This window comes from Corythoichthys intestinalis, chromosome 4 (assembly GCF_030265065.1).
Source record: "Corythoichthys intestinalis isolate RoL2023-P3 chromosome 4, ASM3026506v1, whole genome shotgun sequence".
NCBI classification, from domain to species: domain Eukaryota; kingdom Metazoa; phylum Chordata; class Actinopteri; order Syngnathiformes; family Syngnathidae; genus Corythoichthys; species Corythoichthys intestinalis.
This window is the reverse complement of record NC_080398.1, coordinates 62,566,695-62,580,486: the sequence shown is the minus strand read 5'-3', so window position 1 is coordinate 62,580,486 and position 13,792 is coordinate 62,566,695. Positions and strand designations below refer to the sequence as shown.

General features: G+C 41.2%; 1 protein-coding gene across 8 annotated transcripts in view; it reads left to right on the top strand.

Moving 5' to 3' along the window:
* LOC130914451 (adhesion G protein-coupled receptor B1-like) overlaps positions 1–13,792 on the top strand; it is a 428,372-nt gene that overhangs the window by 68,556 nt on the left and 346,024 nt on the right. For all 8 annotated transcript variants that reach the window (XR_009062924.1, XR_009062926.1, XM_057833647.1 and 5 more), the window contains exon 2: positions 3,681–4,540. Coding sequence is in view for 6 of the 8 variants with exons in the window: in XM_057833647.1 (XP_057689630.1) it covers positions 3,817–4,540 (724 nt within the window). In the remaining 2 variants the exon portion in view is untranslated. The remainder of the gene's footprint in view (positions 1–3,680; positions 4,541–13,792) is intronic.

Sequence of the window (13,792 nt, the reverse complement as noted above, 5' to 3'; positions counted from 1 at the left end):
GAGACCTTTTCGCCGAGGGAGTTTGTTGGATCATCTTCAAAATTGGTGAGACTGTTCAGGAGACATATGAGATCTTAAGTTTTGAAAATGGTGCGTTTTCATTCACGGGTCTGACCTGGGCATGGTGCCAAAGTCGGCCATTTTTTTCGGCAAAATGACAAATTCAGTAAATGACTAATAGTTCCTTGAAACAACGTTCAATCTTTTTCATATTTGGCATGTATGTGCGGTATCCCACCCTTAACACGAGTGCATTGAAACATTACTCATTAGGCCTAACGCCCCCTAGTGAGAACAGGAAATGCCTTTTTTTACGAGACAGGCTCCTCCTCCAAGGGAAAAAAATCTGTTGACCTCAAACCTGTTTCAGGGGAGCCTCAAGACATTTGTTCAGGTGCCTGATGAAAAATATTGAGGTTTCGTTGAAGCGGAGAGGTCCAAACCGGAAGTGAAAATGACTGTCAACAATTTGTCTCGCCAAAAACTTTGAACAGTCATAACTCGGCAGATATCCAACATATCTGTGCCAAACTTCCCGTGTTTGTTGATAGTCATACCCTGCAGAGTCTTCTAAGGCTCATTTGCATCAACTCTACAGTGCCAACTAGTGGCGACAGAAAGAAGTTTTAAAAAAGGCCTCACCTATTAGGTTTTTTCAACGTACAGCGATGAAATTTGGGGAGTAGATACCTTATGCCTAACTGCTCCAAAAAGCCTCTTGCACCCATACTCGTAATCCAACAGGAAATTGGGTATTTTGAATTGAATGTGAAATTTTTATGGGTTCACAGTAGGAGTTTACATTTGGAGGCTTTAATATGCACAAAAACTCACCAAAATTTGCACATACATGCGGCTTTGCGTAACGTTCGATAATCTTGCAACGTTACGAAAACATGTAACAAAATGGCTCAGTGGCGCCCCCTTGAATTTTTCAAAAAGGCTTCTCCATTTAGGTTTTTTCAACGTAGAGTGATGAAATTCGGAGAGTCGATACCTTGTGCAAAACTGCTCCAAAAAGTCTCTTGCACGCACATTCCAAATACTACAGGAAATCGGGTATTTTGAATTGAATGTGAAATTTTTATCGATTTACAGTGTGCACATTTGAGACCTTGGCACCGAGGGAATTAGTTTGATCACCCTTAAAATTGGCGAGACTGTTCATGAGGCATATGAAATCTTAAGTTATAAAAATGGTGTGTTTTCATTCACGGTTCTGACCTTGGCGGGGTGCCAAAGCCTGCCATTTTTTTTCGGCAAAACACCGAATTCGGAAAATGACTGATAACTCCCTCATACAAGGTTCAATCTATTTCAAATCTGGCATGTGTGTGAGGTATACCAGCCTGAGCAGGACTGGACTGAAAATTTACCATTTGTGCCTGGCGCCTCCTAGTGGGTACAGGAAATGCCCTTTTTTACGGGACACACTCCTCCTCTAAACGGAAAAAATCAATCTACCTCAAACCTGCATAAGGGAAGCCTTAAGACCTGTCTTCAGGTGCCTGATGAAAAATATTGAAGTTTCGTTGAAGCGGAGGGGTCCAAACAGGAAAGTGAAAATGACTGTCAACAATTTTTCTCTCCAAAAACTTTGAACAGTCATAACTCGGCAGATATACAACATATCTGCGCCAAACTTCCCGTGCTTGTTGAGAGTCATACCCTGAAGGGCCTTGTAGGGGTCATTTGCATCAACCCTACAGCGCCAACTAGTGGCAATAGAAAGTCACTCGTTTTTCCAATACATGTCAAGTTCTTTTCAGGTTGGTCATTGTAGTTTCAAGACCTATTAAAATACTTATTTACGGCCCATGTCCACGTGTCTCTGTCTGTTGCCGTGACGACCCTTTGTTCGCCATTTAAAGGGAATATTTTTTTTCAGAGACAGGCAGCTTATAGAGCCACAATATTTGGCACACTTGGTCGAATTGGCCCAGTTAGAAGATTAATTTTGGTTTTGAATAAGGGCTTGGCTGCACAGCTCAGTAGTGGCTCCTTTTTTGTAGTACTCTCTCCAATAGGGGCTTTTATTTCTTGGGTGTGGGAATGTAAATAGGCGACTTTCGAGCATGTTAGGTTCTAATGAGATGATTAGAGAGGAGGATCTGCCACCACCCTGACCTGCACACAGTCCGAGTTGCGTGACGTCCAAGTTGCGCTAGATTGCGAGGGCCCGTTCAGTCCTGCTTGCAGGCCTAGTTAATTTTTGTTTTTGCATTGCATTTTTCCAAGGGTAGCCAAGTCTGGTTCTCTTAATCCTCAGCCCAGCCTGTTTTCCAGGTTTCCCTAAACCAGGGGTGCTCACACTTTTTCAGCATGCAAGCTACTTATAAAATGACCAAGGCAAAATGATCTACCTACTGCAAAAATGCTAATTTATTTATAAATATATTGAGGATTTTCTTTGTACAATGTATGTTAATGTACTTTGCATAACCACATGAGCCATTATTGCACAACACAATTATGCACATTTTTTGTCATTACCTGAGTTTACTCTGATGACTGTGGCGGCTTTCGCTTTTGAAGTAGGTTGTGTGAAAAATGATTGCTGTCCGGACAACTGGCATTTTAATTCCTTCACCTTTCTCTTCCTCAGCTCGCTTTTCGGCGGGAAGTCGGTATCATATTTTCCATGAACAGTCCGGAAAGGCCGCTCCACATTTCCCTTCTTTGGTATTGCGATGGTAGACGGGCAGATGAGGCAAACGCACTTCGAAAATGTCATCGTGAAAAAAAACTCCTCCTCCCATTCCGTATGAAAGTGATACGTTTTTGTCTTCTTATTTGGTCCAGCTCCCCTACTCATGTTTATAGCCTTTCTTGAGTTCAAGAGAATAAAACCAGGGCTTAAAATTGGAGGCAACCAACTCGCTAGCTTGTTAGTTATGCTGCACTTAGCACCGTTGTTTGCGCATGCGTGGTGGCCTATGTGTCACAAAAAAATCAGGTGTCATGTGACTGGCTGCCCTGTATATCAATCAAGTGATGGGATGGATGATAGGCTGATGTCTATTTTTTAATGTCATGCGATCTACCCATACTACCTTTGCGATCGACTGGTAGATCGCAATCGACGTAATAAGCACCCCTGCCCTAAACCAATTCAAAACCTCACTTTGCCTGGATTTAGTCAGTGTATGAAAAAAGGGTCCTGCATGTCTTAACCTTTGTTGAACTCCTGGGGGTCATTCAAACCTAGGTTAAAAACCGCTGTTATTACTCAATATTGCACAATCTATAGACACCATCCATCCATCCATCCATCCATCCATCCATCCATCCATCCATCCATCCAGCCAGCCAGCCAGCCAGCCAGCCATCCATCCATCCATCCATCCATCCAGCCAGCCAGCCAGCCAGCCAGCCAGCCAGCCAACCATACATCCATCCATACATCCATCCATACATCAATCCATACATCCATCCATCTTCTCCCGCTTTACCTAGGTCGGGCTGCAGGTGCAGCAGCTTCGGTCAGGAAACCCAGTCTTCCCAGCAGCGCCACGACCTTCATGAAAATAAGGGCAGGAAAGATGAATGAGTGAATATTTATAATAATGATTTCTACAGATAGACAAAAGACTTTGAAGCATTCATTGCTGCTAAGACTGTAAGTAGGATTTATTTATCATGCAAAGTTTTATTCATATGTTGTTTCTTTTATTTCACAGGTTTCTGAGAAACTGGTTGAAGTCAGCTTGCAGTTTCTGGATTTTGGAGAGCAAATTCTTTTCTCACTTTTTTTTTTTTGTAATATTCTTGTCAATACTTCTACATATCCTATAAAGCCAGAGTCCAGTCTGCAGTATGTTGAAGATTGTTTTTCATCTTTCTCCTACACCACTTCGAGTGGCGATTCTGTATTTTGTGGTTGTCTTGATGGGGGAGTGGTGCCACTCATCCCCTTTAGGATCAGACTCAAACTCCTGTTCGACATTGGTACAAAACCGTTTTTTTGGCTTATTCCTGTCATCATCAGTATTTCCCACTGTGCCTTGCTCTTGGACCCTGCAAAATCCTGAACCACGGCACTACACCATCTTCATCAAAATAACAAAACCTACCAAGGACTGCATACCGTTACAGCTTCGAATCTTCCAATATGACTCTTTCCTGGAGAACACCCAGTCCTACCGAGGGATTGATAGCCTTGATGATATTGTGAGGTTTTGCGACACCTCTGCCTCACTTTCATTCCTTGAGGCTGACAAGCAGTTTGTTCACATAAGAAAGGGTCCTCATCAGAGCGGTGCCACCACGACAAGTGACAGTGGTGATTTCAAAGTAGAATACCTGGTTGTTGGAAAACGTAACCCCAGCATGGCAGCCTGTCAAATGTTGTGCCAGTGGCTGGAGGACTGCCTGGCCTCCAGCACATCGAGCAGGCCATGCGGCATTATGCAGATGCCATGTTCATGTCGGCATTCACCACCAAAGTATGCTGAGGGCAACAGCTGTTACTACAATGGAGTTCACCTGGATAACTGTTTACTCAATGTAAGAGAAATTGGAAAACACGCTCAATTAAATGGTGAGTAAAAACTTATTTAATTCACAATTAGATTTTCATGTAGAGTATATCGTCAACATGAGAGGCATGAATTTCAGCTCAACATGCAAGCTATGTCACACAGTCAAGCACATTGGAAGAATGTGTGTGATTTGTCAATTGGGTAACTGTAATTGTATCTCATTGATTTAGGCAGCTTGAGGGAATTGTGATACGTCGGAGGGAGACAGAAGAACAGCAAATGTCTTACGTATGGTCTACTATATCATCTCACCAAACAGAGCTCTGTGACATTGCAAGGTCAATACTGTGTTTTTTGCCTGTTCAGGCCAAGTAGGGAAAATCAATCAGCTTTTGGGGAGACAGGGACAGGCTGATATTATATACTTAAAGCAGTGCCTCTCAAATATTGTCTGTTAGGCTCCATCTCAATGTTTCACAGCACACCTAACTTACAATGAATTATAACTTTATTAACACTTTTGTTTGTAACCGAAAAGACTTAAAGCACATCCACTTGCCTGAATTTAAAAAAAAAAAAAAAAAAGTCACATCCAAACTGAACATCCACTCTAGGTATATTTTATGACTATTTGATACTGAAAAATAAAATTTCAATAAATAATATAATAATCAAATTGATGAGCAACAATACCTCAAGAGTACAATGTGCCAAACAATTTGACTGAAAAAACAAACATTAATAGGTTAAAAAATGACAGTGTCATTGAAAAGAGTTTTAATTTTTGCTGCAGGCAGTATCAGCTCATTTGCTCTGATGTGGCATTATTTTTCACAGAGCAACTTGGTATGCTGCTAACAGTGCTCGCTAGTTTACTGATGTAACACTGATAAAGGGGGACAATTGTTGGCAACATTTGGCACGTTTTCGCTGAGAAAAAAAAAATCAGGCGAGTAATCAATGTGATTAGGGTCTAATGTCTTTAAATGACGTCTTAATTGATTTGACTTCATGCTGTCCGCTGCCAACATTTTTAGACACAGTAAACATATTTGTCTTTCCCCGTCTCCCACTGTATTAAAAGTTAAGCAAAAACTACATGCGCTTCGTCATATGCCCTCGTCTTAGCTCTTGTTCGCTCCTGCTGCTTACTGTGTGCTCTTGTTTAGTTAAAAAATTATACCCACACTCTGAACATGAAAGCGACACTGCCACCCACTGAGTGGATGTGCAATTACACTTTATTCGGTAACACTTTATAATAACTATCCGTTTTACTAGTTAATAGATAATTTGTAAACTGTTGATAAATGATTTATTGTTGATTTGTGAAGTATTTATTAACAGTTTGTTAAGCATTTACAGGGTGTTCCAATATGGTTGACCCCATTCTAAATGCCCATGCTAGTTGATGGATCTTAATAAAACTATATACACTTTATGTTGAAGGTCATAAGTTTTATTGGTTAAATATACAAAGAAAAGTACAAATATTTGTTGGTTCTATGGCAGATTTTCATAAATGTGCAACATGAGCACTGCCTGCAAAATGCCCTATAAAAATGCTTTTTCTTTGAAATGAACGGCATTTCTTAACCTGAAAAGATAGAAATGCCAAACATTACACACAAAAACTTGAAACGTTTCTACACAAACTGTGTTTCAGGTTAAGAACACCCTGTAAATGATAACAAACTGTTAACAAATACTTCACAAATCAACAATAAATCATTTATCAGCAGTATACTAATGATCCATTAAGTAGTAAAACGGATAGTTATTATAAAGTGTTACCCTTTATTCTACTACGGCAAAAAAGTATGTTCACCGAGGTCACATGCGCCAACCCCCGGCATCATGCCCCACAATTTGAGAAGGACTGACTTAAAGGAACAATGTGTAAGATTGGTGGCCAAAATGCTATGTCATGTTTGATTTACATCTTGTTGTTAAATGAGTAGCTATTTTGGCTGACTGAAATCTGATACTTATGGCAGCCTTTTGGCTCATTCCTTGTATGCAAATGTTTAACCCTAACAACATTGTAAAAGTATACTTAAGGCCATGTACTTTTAGCACAAATAACCATATTTTAGTACAATCAAGTACACATTCTTGTAATATAACTAAATGTACTTGTAGTACAAATGCATGATGTATATGCATATCTTTGTTCTTTTCCCCTACATCCTTAGTTTACGAGACGTACAGAGCTCTAGCAACCTGGACCAAGACAAAAAACTTATCTCGTAATTGACTGATTGGTGGAGGGTGGAACATCCTTGAATGCACAGATTCAAAACACTAACAATAACTAAAATGAATATTAACTTTGAACAAAGGAACATCTCGGCTTTACCGTGGAGAAACGTGAGAAGTATTTTCAAATAACATCATTCTTTAAAGAGCATATGACACGAGAAAAAAAGGCTTAAATGGCATTATTATGTGAATTAGAATCATATTTTGAGACGATTTGACTATATACAACAATTTAGAAAAGCACAGATGACGAGAAATTAGTCTTTTAATCTGCCGGTTAGCCACGCCTACCATTATAGGGCTTTAGCGTCCCTAACAGGTGGATGACGTCAGCGGTAGACTGGGCTCATCGGTTTTACTATTCAGCCCATTGAGGGGGAATTATTCAGAACGAGGAAAACGCGACGTAGAGAGCCGCAAAATGTCATTGTTTCAGTCTCTCTACTCCAATATTTTTACAGGATATTCTTTTTATCCAAGTATTTTTCCCCAATAGCTATATAAATGGCTTGAGAAGGACCAGTCAGCCCGTCGAGGGGGAACTATTCACAACGAGGAAAACGCGACGTAGAGAGCCGCAAAATGTCATTGTTTCAGTCTCTCTACTCCAATATTTTTACAGGATATTCTTTTTATCCAAGTATTTTCCCCAACTGCTAAATAAATGGCATGTTCAGGACAAATAACAGTATTGTGCTGAATGGAATATGAAATAATAAAAATGCATTTATTCAGGACGACATGGCAAAATTACTCCATAATGGTCAAAAATGTCGACTTCACCTTTACTGTCGCACCTCCCGAACGATATTTTATGACACCTAAATCGGACATATGTCATTTCCCTTCCCCGGCTTCGGAGAATGTAAACAAACCAGAAGCCGTGACAGCTAGCCGACATGCTAACCCAAACCGAGTGATGTTTCAAAGTCGTCGAAGTGGAAAATCACACATAACTATCCTGGATTATTTGACATGACGACCCGGTTGTCAATTGTCTTAGTGGATCGGCAAACCGCCCTGCGGAGAGCAATTTACAGTTCGTTCCCCGGAGGAGGGTGGCTGGATTTGTTGTGCAGCTAACGTGGTGCTGCTAATGACCATTAGGAGAGCTTTTTACATGCCTATCAATGATCAAACGTAAGTAGTCCTTCATTTAAAGGAAGTTTGTAGTGTTTACTTTGTAATCGCTGTATTCGTTTTTGACATAATACAAAACAAGATGTTTACTCACTTCCTCATAAGTCCCACAGTAAATATCCACGGTGAATGGGAACCTTTTGAAACTCCAAAAAGGCGCATACGCCTCTCCCTCATACAGAATGATTTTTCTGCAGCCGTTTGGCTGGCGTGATGCGGAAAATAAACGTATTAATCCGCAAAATCAGCTGAATCCTTCATCCTCATACACAACAGTACACTGTAGCGTGAAGAGGGCGTCATCTACCGTACACGTCACCGCGCCCTCCTCCTCAATGCAAGACCGAAGCCGGAAGTCACTCATTTTCATGGCGCGGGATTAAAAAAACTAAATAAAAATAGCGATCGCTTCCACACACATCCAAGCGGCCCATATCATTCAGGGGCATAAAATAACGCGTGTATTATGAAATAAACATGCTTTTTCGTGTCACAGGCACTTTAATGTCTATTGAAATATTGGGACCATCAATGCATCAGTAAAGTGCAACTCTTATATATCGCTCCTTTAAAAATAAATACATTTAAAATAATTTGTATGTGATTATACGTCTTGTTGTCAAAGGTGCCTTCCACTTTAAATTTGTGACATGAGTTATTCATGATCTCTGATGCTGTTTTACCAGGTTAGCTCGACAAACTGCCCAAACTGTCATTTTATAAGCAATTTTAGCTAGTCTTTTTCTTAGCCCCTCTGAAAAATCCTGTTTTCTCATTAATATTCAGCTGACTGGAGCTATGGTAATTAGCATACTCTTTGCTCTGACTGGCCGTTGGTGGAGTGGGTGTGTCAGTGGAAAGCTCATGGGCATTGGCAATTGGTGTGGTGACTGACACATCACATATACAGATGACAATCTTCTTAAAAATGACACAAAGCTTCGCTATTTCACCATTATACAAGAATAAAATAATCACTCACTTTCCACTCACTGAGGATCTGAGCTTGAGTTTGCGCAGGGAGGTGTACAGTATTTCAGTCAGGTTGCAAGCTTTTGCTGTGATTTTCTGGTTAGAAAGAAAGATGCAAATAACAATCAAAATTCTGTGCTAATTATTTTTTCAGTTTTTTCATTAATTGCCAGTTATGGTAAGTGGTAAATTGACAGTACTTAGCATATTTATCTGCATGGTTACCATGCCCAATGCGCTTTACATTAGCACACATTTACCTGTTCACGCACACATTCACACACCAACGGGGCTGCTGCCATGCAAGGCGCTGTCACCCCATTGGAGGCAAATCAGGGTTCTGTGCCTTGCCCAAGGGCACTTCGACAGTGGGCAGTCGTAGCCGGGAATCGAACCACTGACCCTTCGGTCCAAGGACAACTCCAGCTACCAACTGCGCCAGTTATGGTATTTGTTAACACTTTATTTGACAGTGGCGCCATAAGGCTGTCATTAGATAAGATAATTATGACATTACACTGTCATGAGCATTAGTGAATGCTTTTACCAGATGTCATTTAGTGTCATCTGGAAAATTATTTCACTTTTGAATGGATGTAAAAGATCCAAGATTGACATAAATGGAGTCAGTGACACAATTTGCCCGATGACACTTAATGACGCAAGCATTCAGCATTCATGATAGTGTCATGTCATAATTATGACGGTGTTATGACAGTCTTATGATGCCGCTGTCAAATAAAGTGCTACCTATTAACCTATATGAATCAATAAATAAGCCGCACTGGACTATAAACCGCAGCATTCATAATGACGGAAAAAAGTAGAGGCTTATAGTCCGAAATTTATGGTAAACATCTTTGATGTGAAAGATGCTGTAGAATGTATAGTGTAACAATGTAGAGAACATGAAAAGTAACGTCGGTTACTTTGCTGAGTAATTAATCACTCTTACAATCAAGTAATTGAGTTACAAACTCAATTACTTTTTTGATAAGTAATTTGTAACTGAAACTAATTATTTTTTTGAAAGTAAGATGAACAACACTGACCATGACCAATTTCAAAACCTACCGTCTGCAGAACGATTTAACTTACAAAGGTGATTGCAATCAAATAGAAATTTACACAGATAACACACTAACTTTCTTATGCATGAAACAATTCAAAATATTGGTAAATGAATTGAGGGCATTTTTAAGTGAGTTTTTTGGCACACAGTGGGAAATTAATAAAACGATTTCAACACAACCAAAAATAAACAAAAACAATTTAATCCAATGCAATGTTAAAGATGAGTATAATGTGCTGTTAACATTACAACAAAAATTATAATAATACAGTGTATATTGAAAGCGGTAAATAAAATATAAACGGCTAACTACTATAATAAATAGTTAATTACAATCTGAAATCAAATCAGATTTAAATTTAGTGCAAACAAATATTGAATGACTCAAAAATGCTAAATAAAAAACATGAATTATTTACCCTACATTAAGAAATTAAAATATAGGAAAATAGTAGGCGTGTAATGGTACACACTCCTGCCCCGGAGTGTGACACGCCCTATGTGTTCCTACTATTTGTTGATGAATATTGACCAATAGTGGAACTTTGTGACCGGCGTGTCCTTTCTCTTGATCTCTCGCTCATTTTTCACTGGCAGCGTATGACAACAACATGTTGCCTGCGGACCGGGACAGACAATTATGTTCCTCCATAAAGCCAATTGTGTTGATCCGACCCCTCCATAAGGATAAGGTGACAACCTTATTGTGGTGGAGATGTTTGTGTTTCCCAATGATTCTAGGAGCTATGTTGTCCGGGCTTTTACCCCCTGCAGGGTGACCCATGGCAGATAGGTCCTAGGTGAGGGACCAGAACAAGCACGTCTCGCCAGACTCCTCATGATGAAAAACAATGGAAACACGTTTCCCTTGCCAAGAAGCAGGTCACTGGTGGCCCCTTCTGGAGACAGTCCTGGAGGAAGGGCTTCTTGGCAAACGCCTGGGGCTGGGCCTGCACCCTTGGGGACCGGCCGGGCAAAGCCCGAAAAGGCAAATTGGGACCCCCTTCCAATGAGCTAACCACCTGTGGGAGGAGCCAAGCGGTTAGATGCACAGAGAGCTGAGCGGCCACCTTACCGGTCACAGCCGAAGCTTCAGAAGCTACCTCTTGGGACGTGGAATGTCTCCGCTACGGTTCAGAAGGAGACCGAGGTAGCGCGTGAGGTTGAGTTCTGTCTAGATATAGTCGGGCTCACCTCCAAGCATGACTTGGGCTCTGGTATCACTCTTCTCCAGAGAGGTTGGACACTTTTCATTTCTGGAGTTGCCAATGGTGAAAGGCGTCAGGCTGTTGTTGTCATACTCATTGTTCCCGACTTGGGGCCTGTGCATTGGAGTCACCCCGGTGCCTGTTGTTTGTGCTTATACACCGAGTAACAGATTACCCGTCCTTTTTGAAGTTCCTGGAGGGGGTGCTGGAGAGTGCACCTTCCGGTGACTGGTGAAGGTTGGACTCCGCCAAGGTTGCCCCTTGTCACCGATTCTGTTCATAACTGTTATGGACAGAATTTCTTTGTGCAGCCGAAGTGTTGATTGTGTCCAGTTTGGTGGCCTCAGCATTGCATCCCTGCTTTTTGCAGATGATGTGGTGCTGTTGACTTCATCAAGCTGTGACCTTCAACTCTCAATGGAACTGTTCGCAGCCGAGTATGACGCGGTCGGGATGACAGTCAGCACCTCAAAATCCGAGAGCATGGTCCTCAGTCGGAAAGGGAGGCGTGCCTTTACCGGGTCTAGGATGAGATCCTGCCCCAAGTGGAGGAGTTCAGGTATCTTGGGGTCTAGTTCACTAGTGAGGGTAGGAGGGAGCGGTAGATAAACAGGCAGATCGGTGCAGCGTCTGCAGTGACGCAGACTATGCACTGGTCCGTAGAGGTGAAGGAGGAGCTGAGCCAAAAGGCAAAGCTCTTGATTTACCAGTCGATCTACGTTCCTACCCTCACCTATGGTCATGAGCTGTGGGTCGTTACCGAAAGAATAAGATGGCTGATACAAGCGGCTGAAATGAGTTTCCTCCGCACGGTGTCCAGCATGGTGTCCTGGCTCTTCCAGATGGGGTGAGAAGCTCGGTCATCAAGGAGGGACTCGGTGTTGAGCCGCTACCCCTCCGCGTTGAGAGGAGCCAGTTGAGGTGGCCTGGGGGGCGGTGGCGCGTCCCCTCCTCCCAGGGGACCACACTGGGTCCTGGAAGGATGACGGCGGCCCACTTGCTGGAGCTGCGGGCGGAGGGACAGGTTGCCCTGGCTCACCTAACCCCAACTCCCGCGCAGCATTTCCACTTGTCTACAGGGCACGTCTGATGGGATTCACGCATGACTGGGTACAATTAGACACGCTCAAGTAGAGAAGCTATCGGTGCCAGGATTAGCGATCAGGCAGAATAGAATAGGATGTCAACATATCCACACTTATAAATGATTCACAAAATACTGGGTTCTACGCTTCACATTGCTGTTTTTTTTTTTAACACTCCACCCCACCTAATCACATTTCTTTCTGTCCCCCTGCCCCTTCCTTTTTCTCCTCAGTCATCAGGCCTCCCGCTTGTCAACCGGAAATACAATTAGTTAACACCAGTGTTGTTAATAACGGCGTTACAATATAACGGCGTTACTAACGGCGTTATTTTTTTCAGTAGTGGGTAATCTAATTAATTACTTTTCTCATCTTGGCAACGCCGTTACCGTTACTGAGGACGGAAAGGCATGCGTTACTATGCGTTACTATATTGGTCGAAAAGTCTGAGGGAGATGGACTCACCGAGACGACAGAGCAGAGCAGGAGTGGGGAGGAGTATGAGGAGGCAATAAAGTTGCGACGCCGAGCAAACGCGATGCTAGGTAGCTCCAATAATACATGTTGTAGCCGATAGCCTCCAAACTACGCCCGCATGTTATGGTAGATATGGTAGACATGGTAGATATCAAATGTACTGTATATAGATATAACTAGATGCAAAATGACAGCCGCCATCTTAAAGCAGTATGCTTTTTAGGACGGCTCTGTTGTAGAGAACCTTCCTCGCGAACCTAAGTAACTTTTTATCTAAAATACTTCTAAATCGGCAAAATCTTGACTTGAATCTATCTTTAAATGATGAAACAGTTTTAAAACTTTCATATGTCGAAAGTAGAGAGAAGGGAACTAATGCAATAATGGGAGCAATTTTAACAACTTTGACCAGTTGATTCAGGGTAAAGGGTAAATTAGGGTAAAGAATTGGGCTCGGGCCAATTGTACCAAAAACCTCCACAAAAAACTTCACATAGTGTGGCCAATGTTTTTTTTTTTTTTTTTTTTTTTTTTTTTTTTTAAAAGTAATTATCACCAATTACTTTTCCAAGTAACTGATTACTCTTACATTCAGGTAATTGAGTTAGTAACGCAATTACTTTTTGGGAGAAGTAATTTGTAACTATAATTAATTACTTTTTTTCAGTAAGATTAACAACACTGGTTAACACTAGCATGACTATATTTATAGTTAATGTAGGCGTTGAATGTATTTGTTGTTGTTTGTTCTTCTATTCTTTCGCTCTCTACTTAACACCTTCCTGCTAGCTTTCTCCTAACAAACGAAACACAATGAATATTCATCACAATGGGAGTACATCATACTCCCATGTGACACATTAGAACTGTTCAGACCAATAGGACTCTCAGATTTCCATTGTCCGTGTCAAGCAGCTGAACAGGACAGGTGAAAAAAATTATATATGTTTGAATTAATGTTAATTACTGCATTGTATTATTTTTTTAATGGTCCCTAACCATTAGTTTAGTTATTGTCTGGTTATGCATTAAGTAATGCAAATTAATGTCATATAAGGGATGATATGAATTATTATAATCATCATATTATAATCA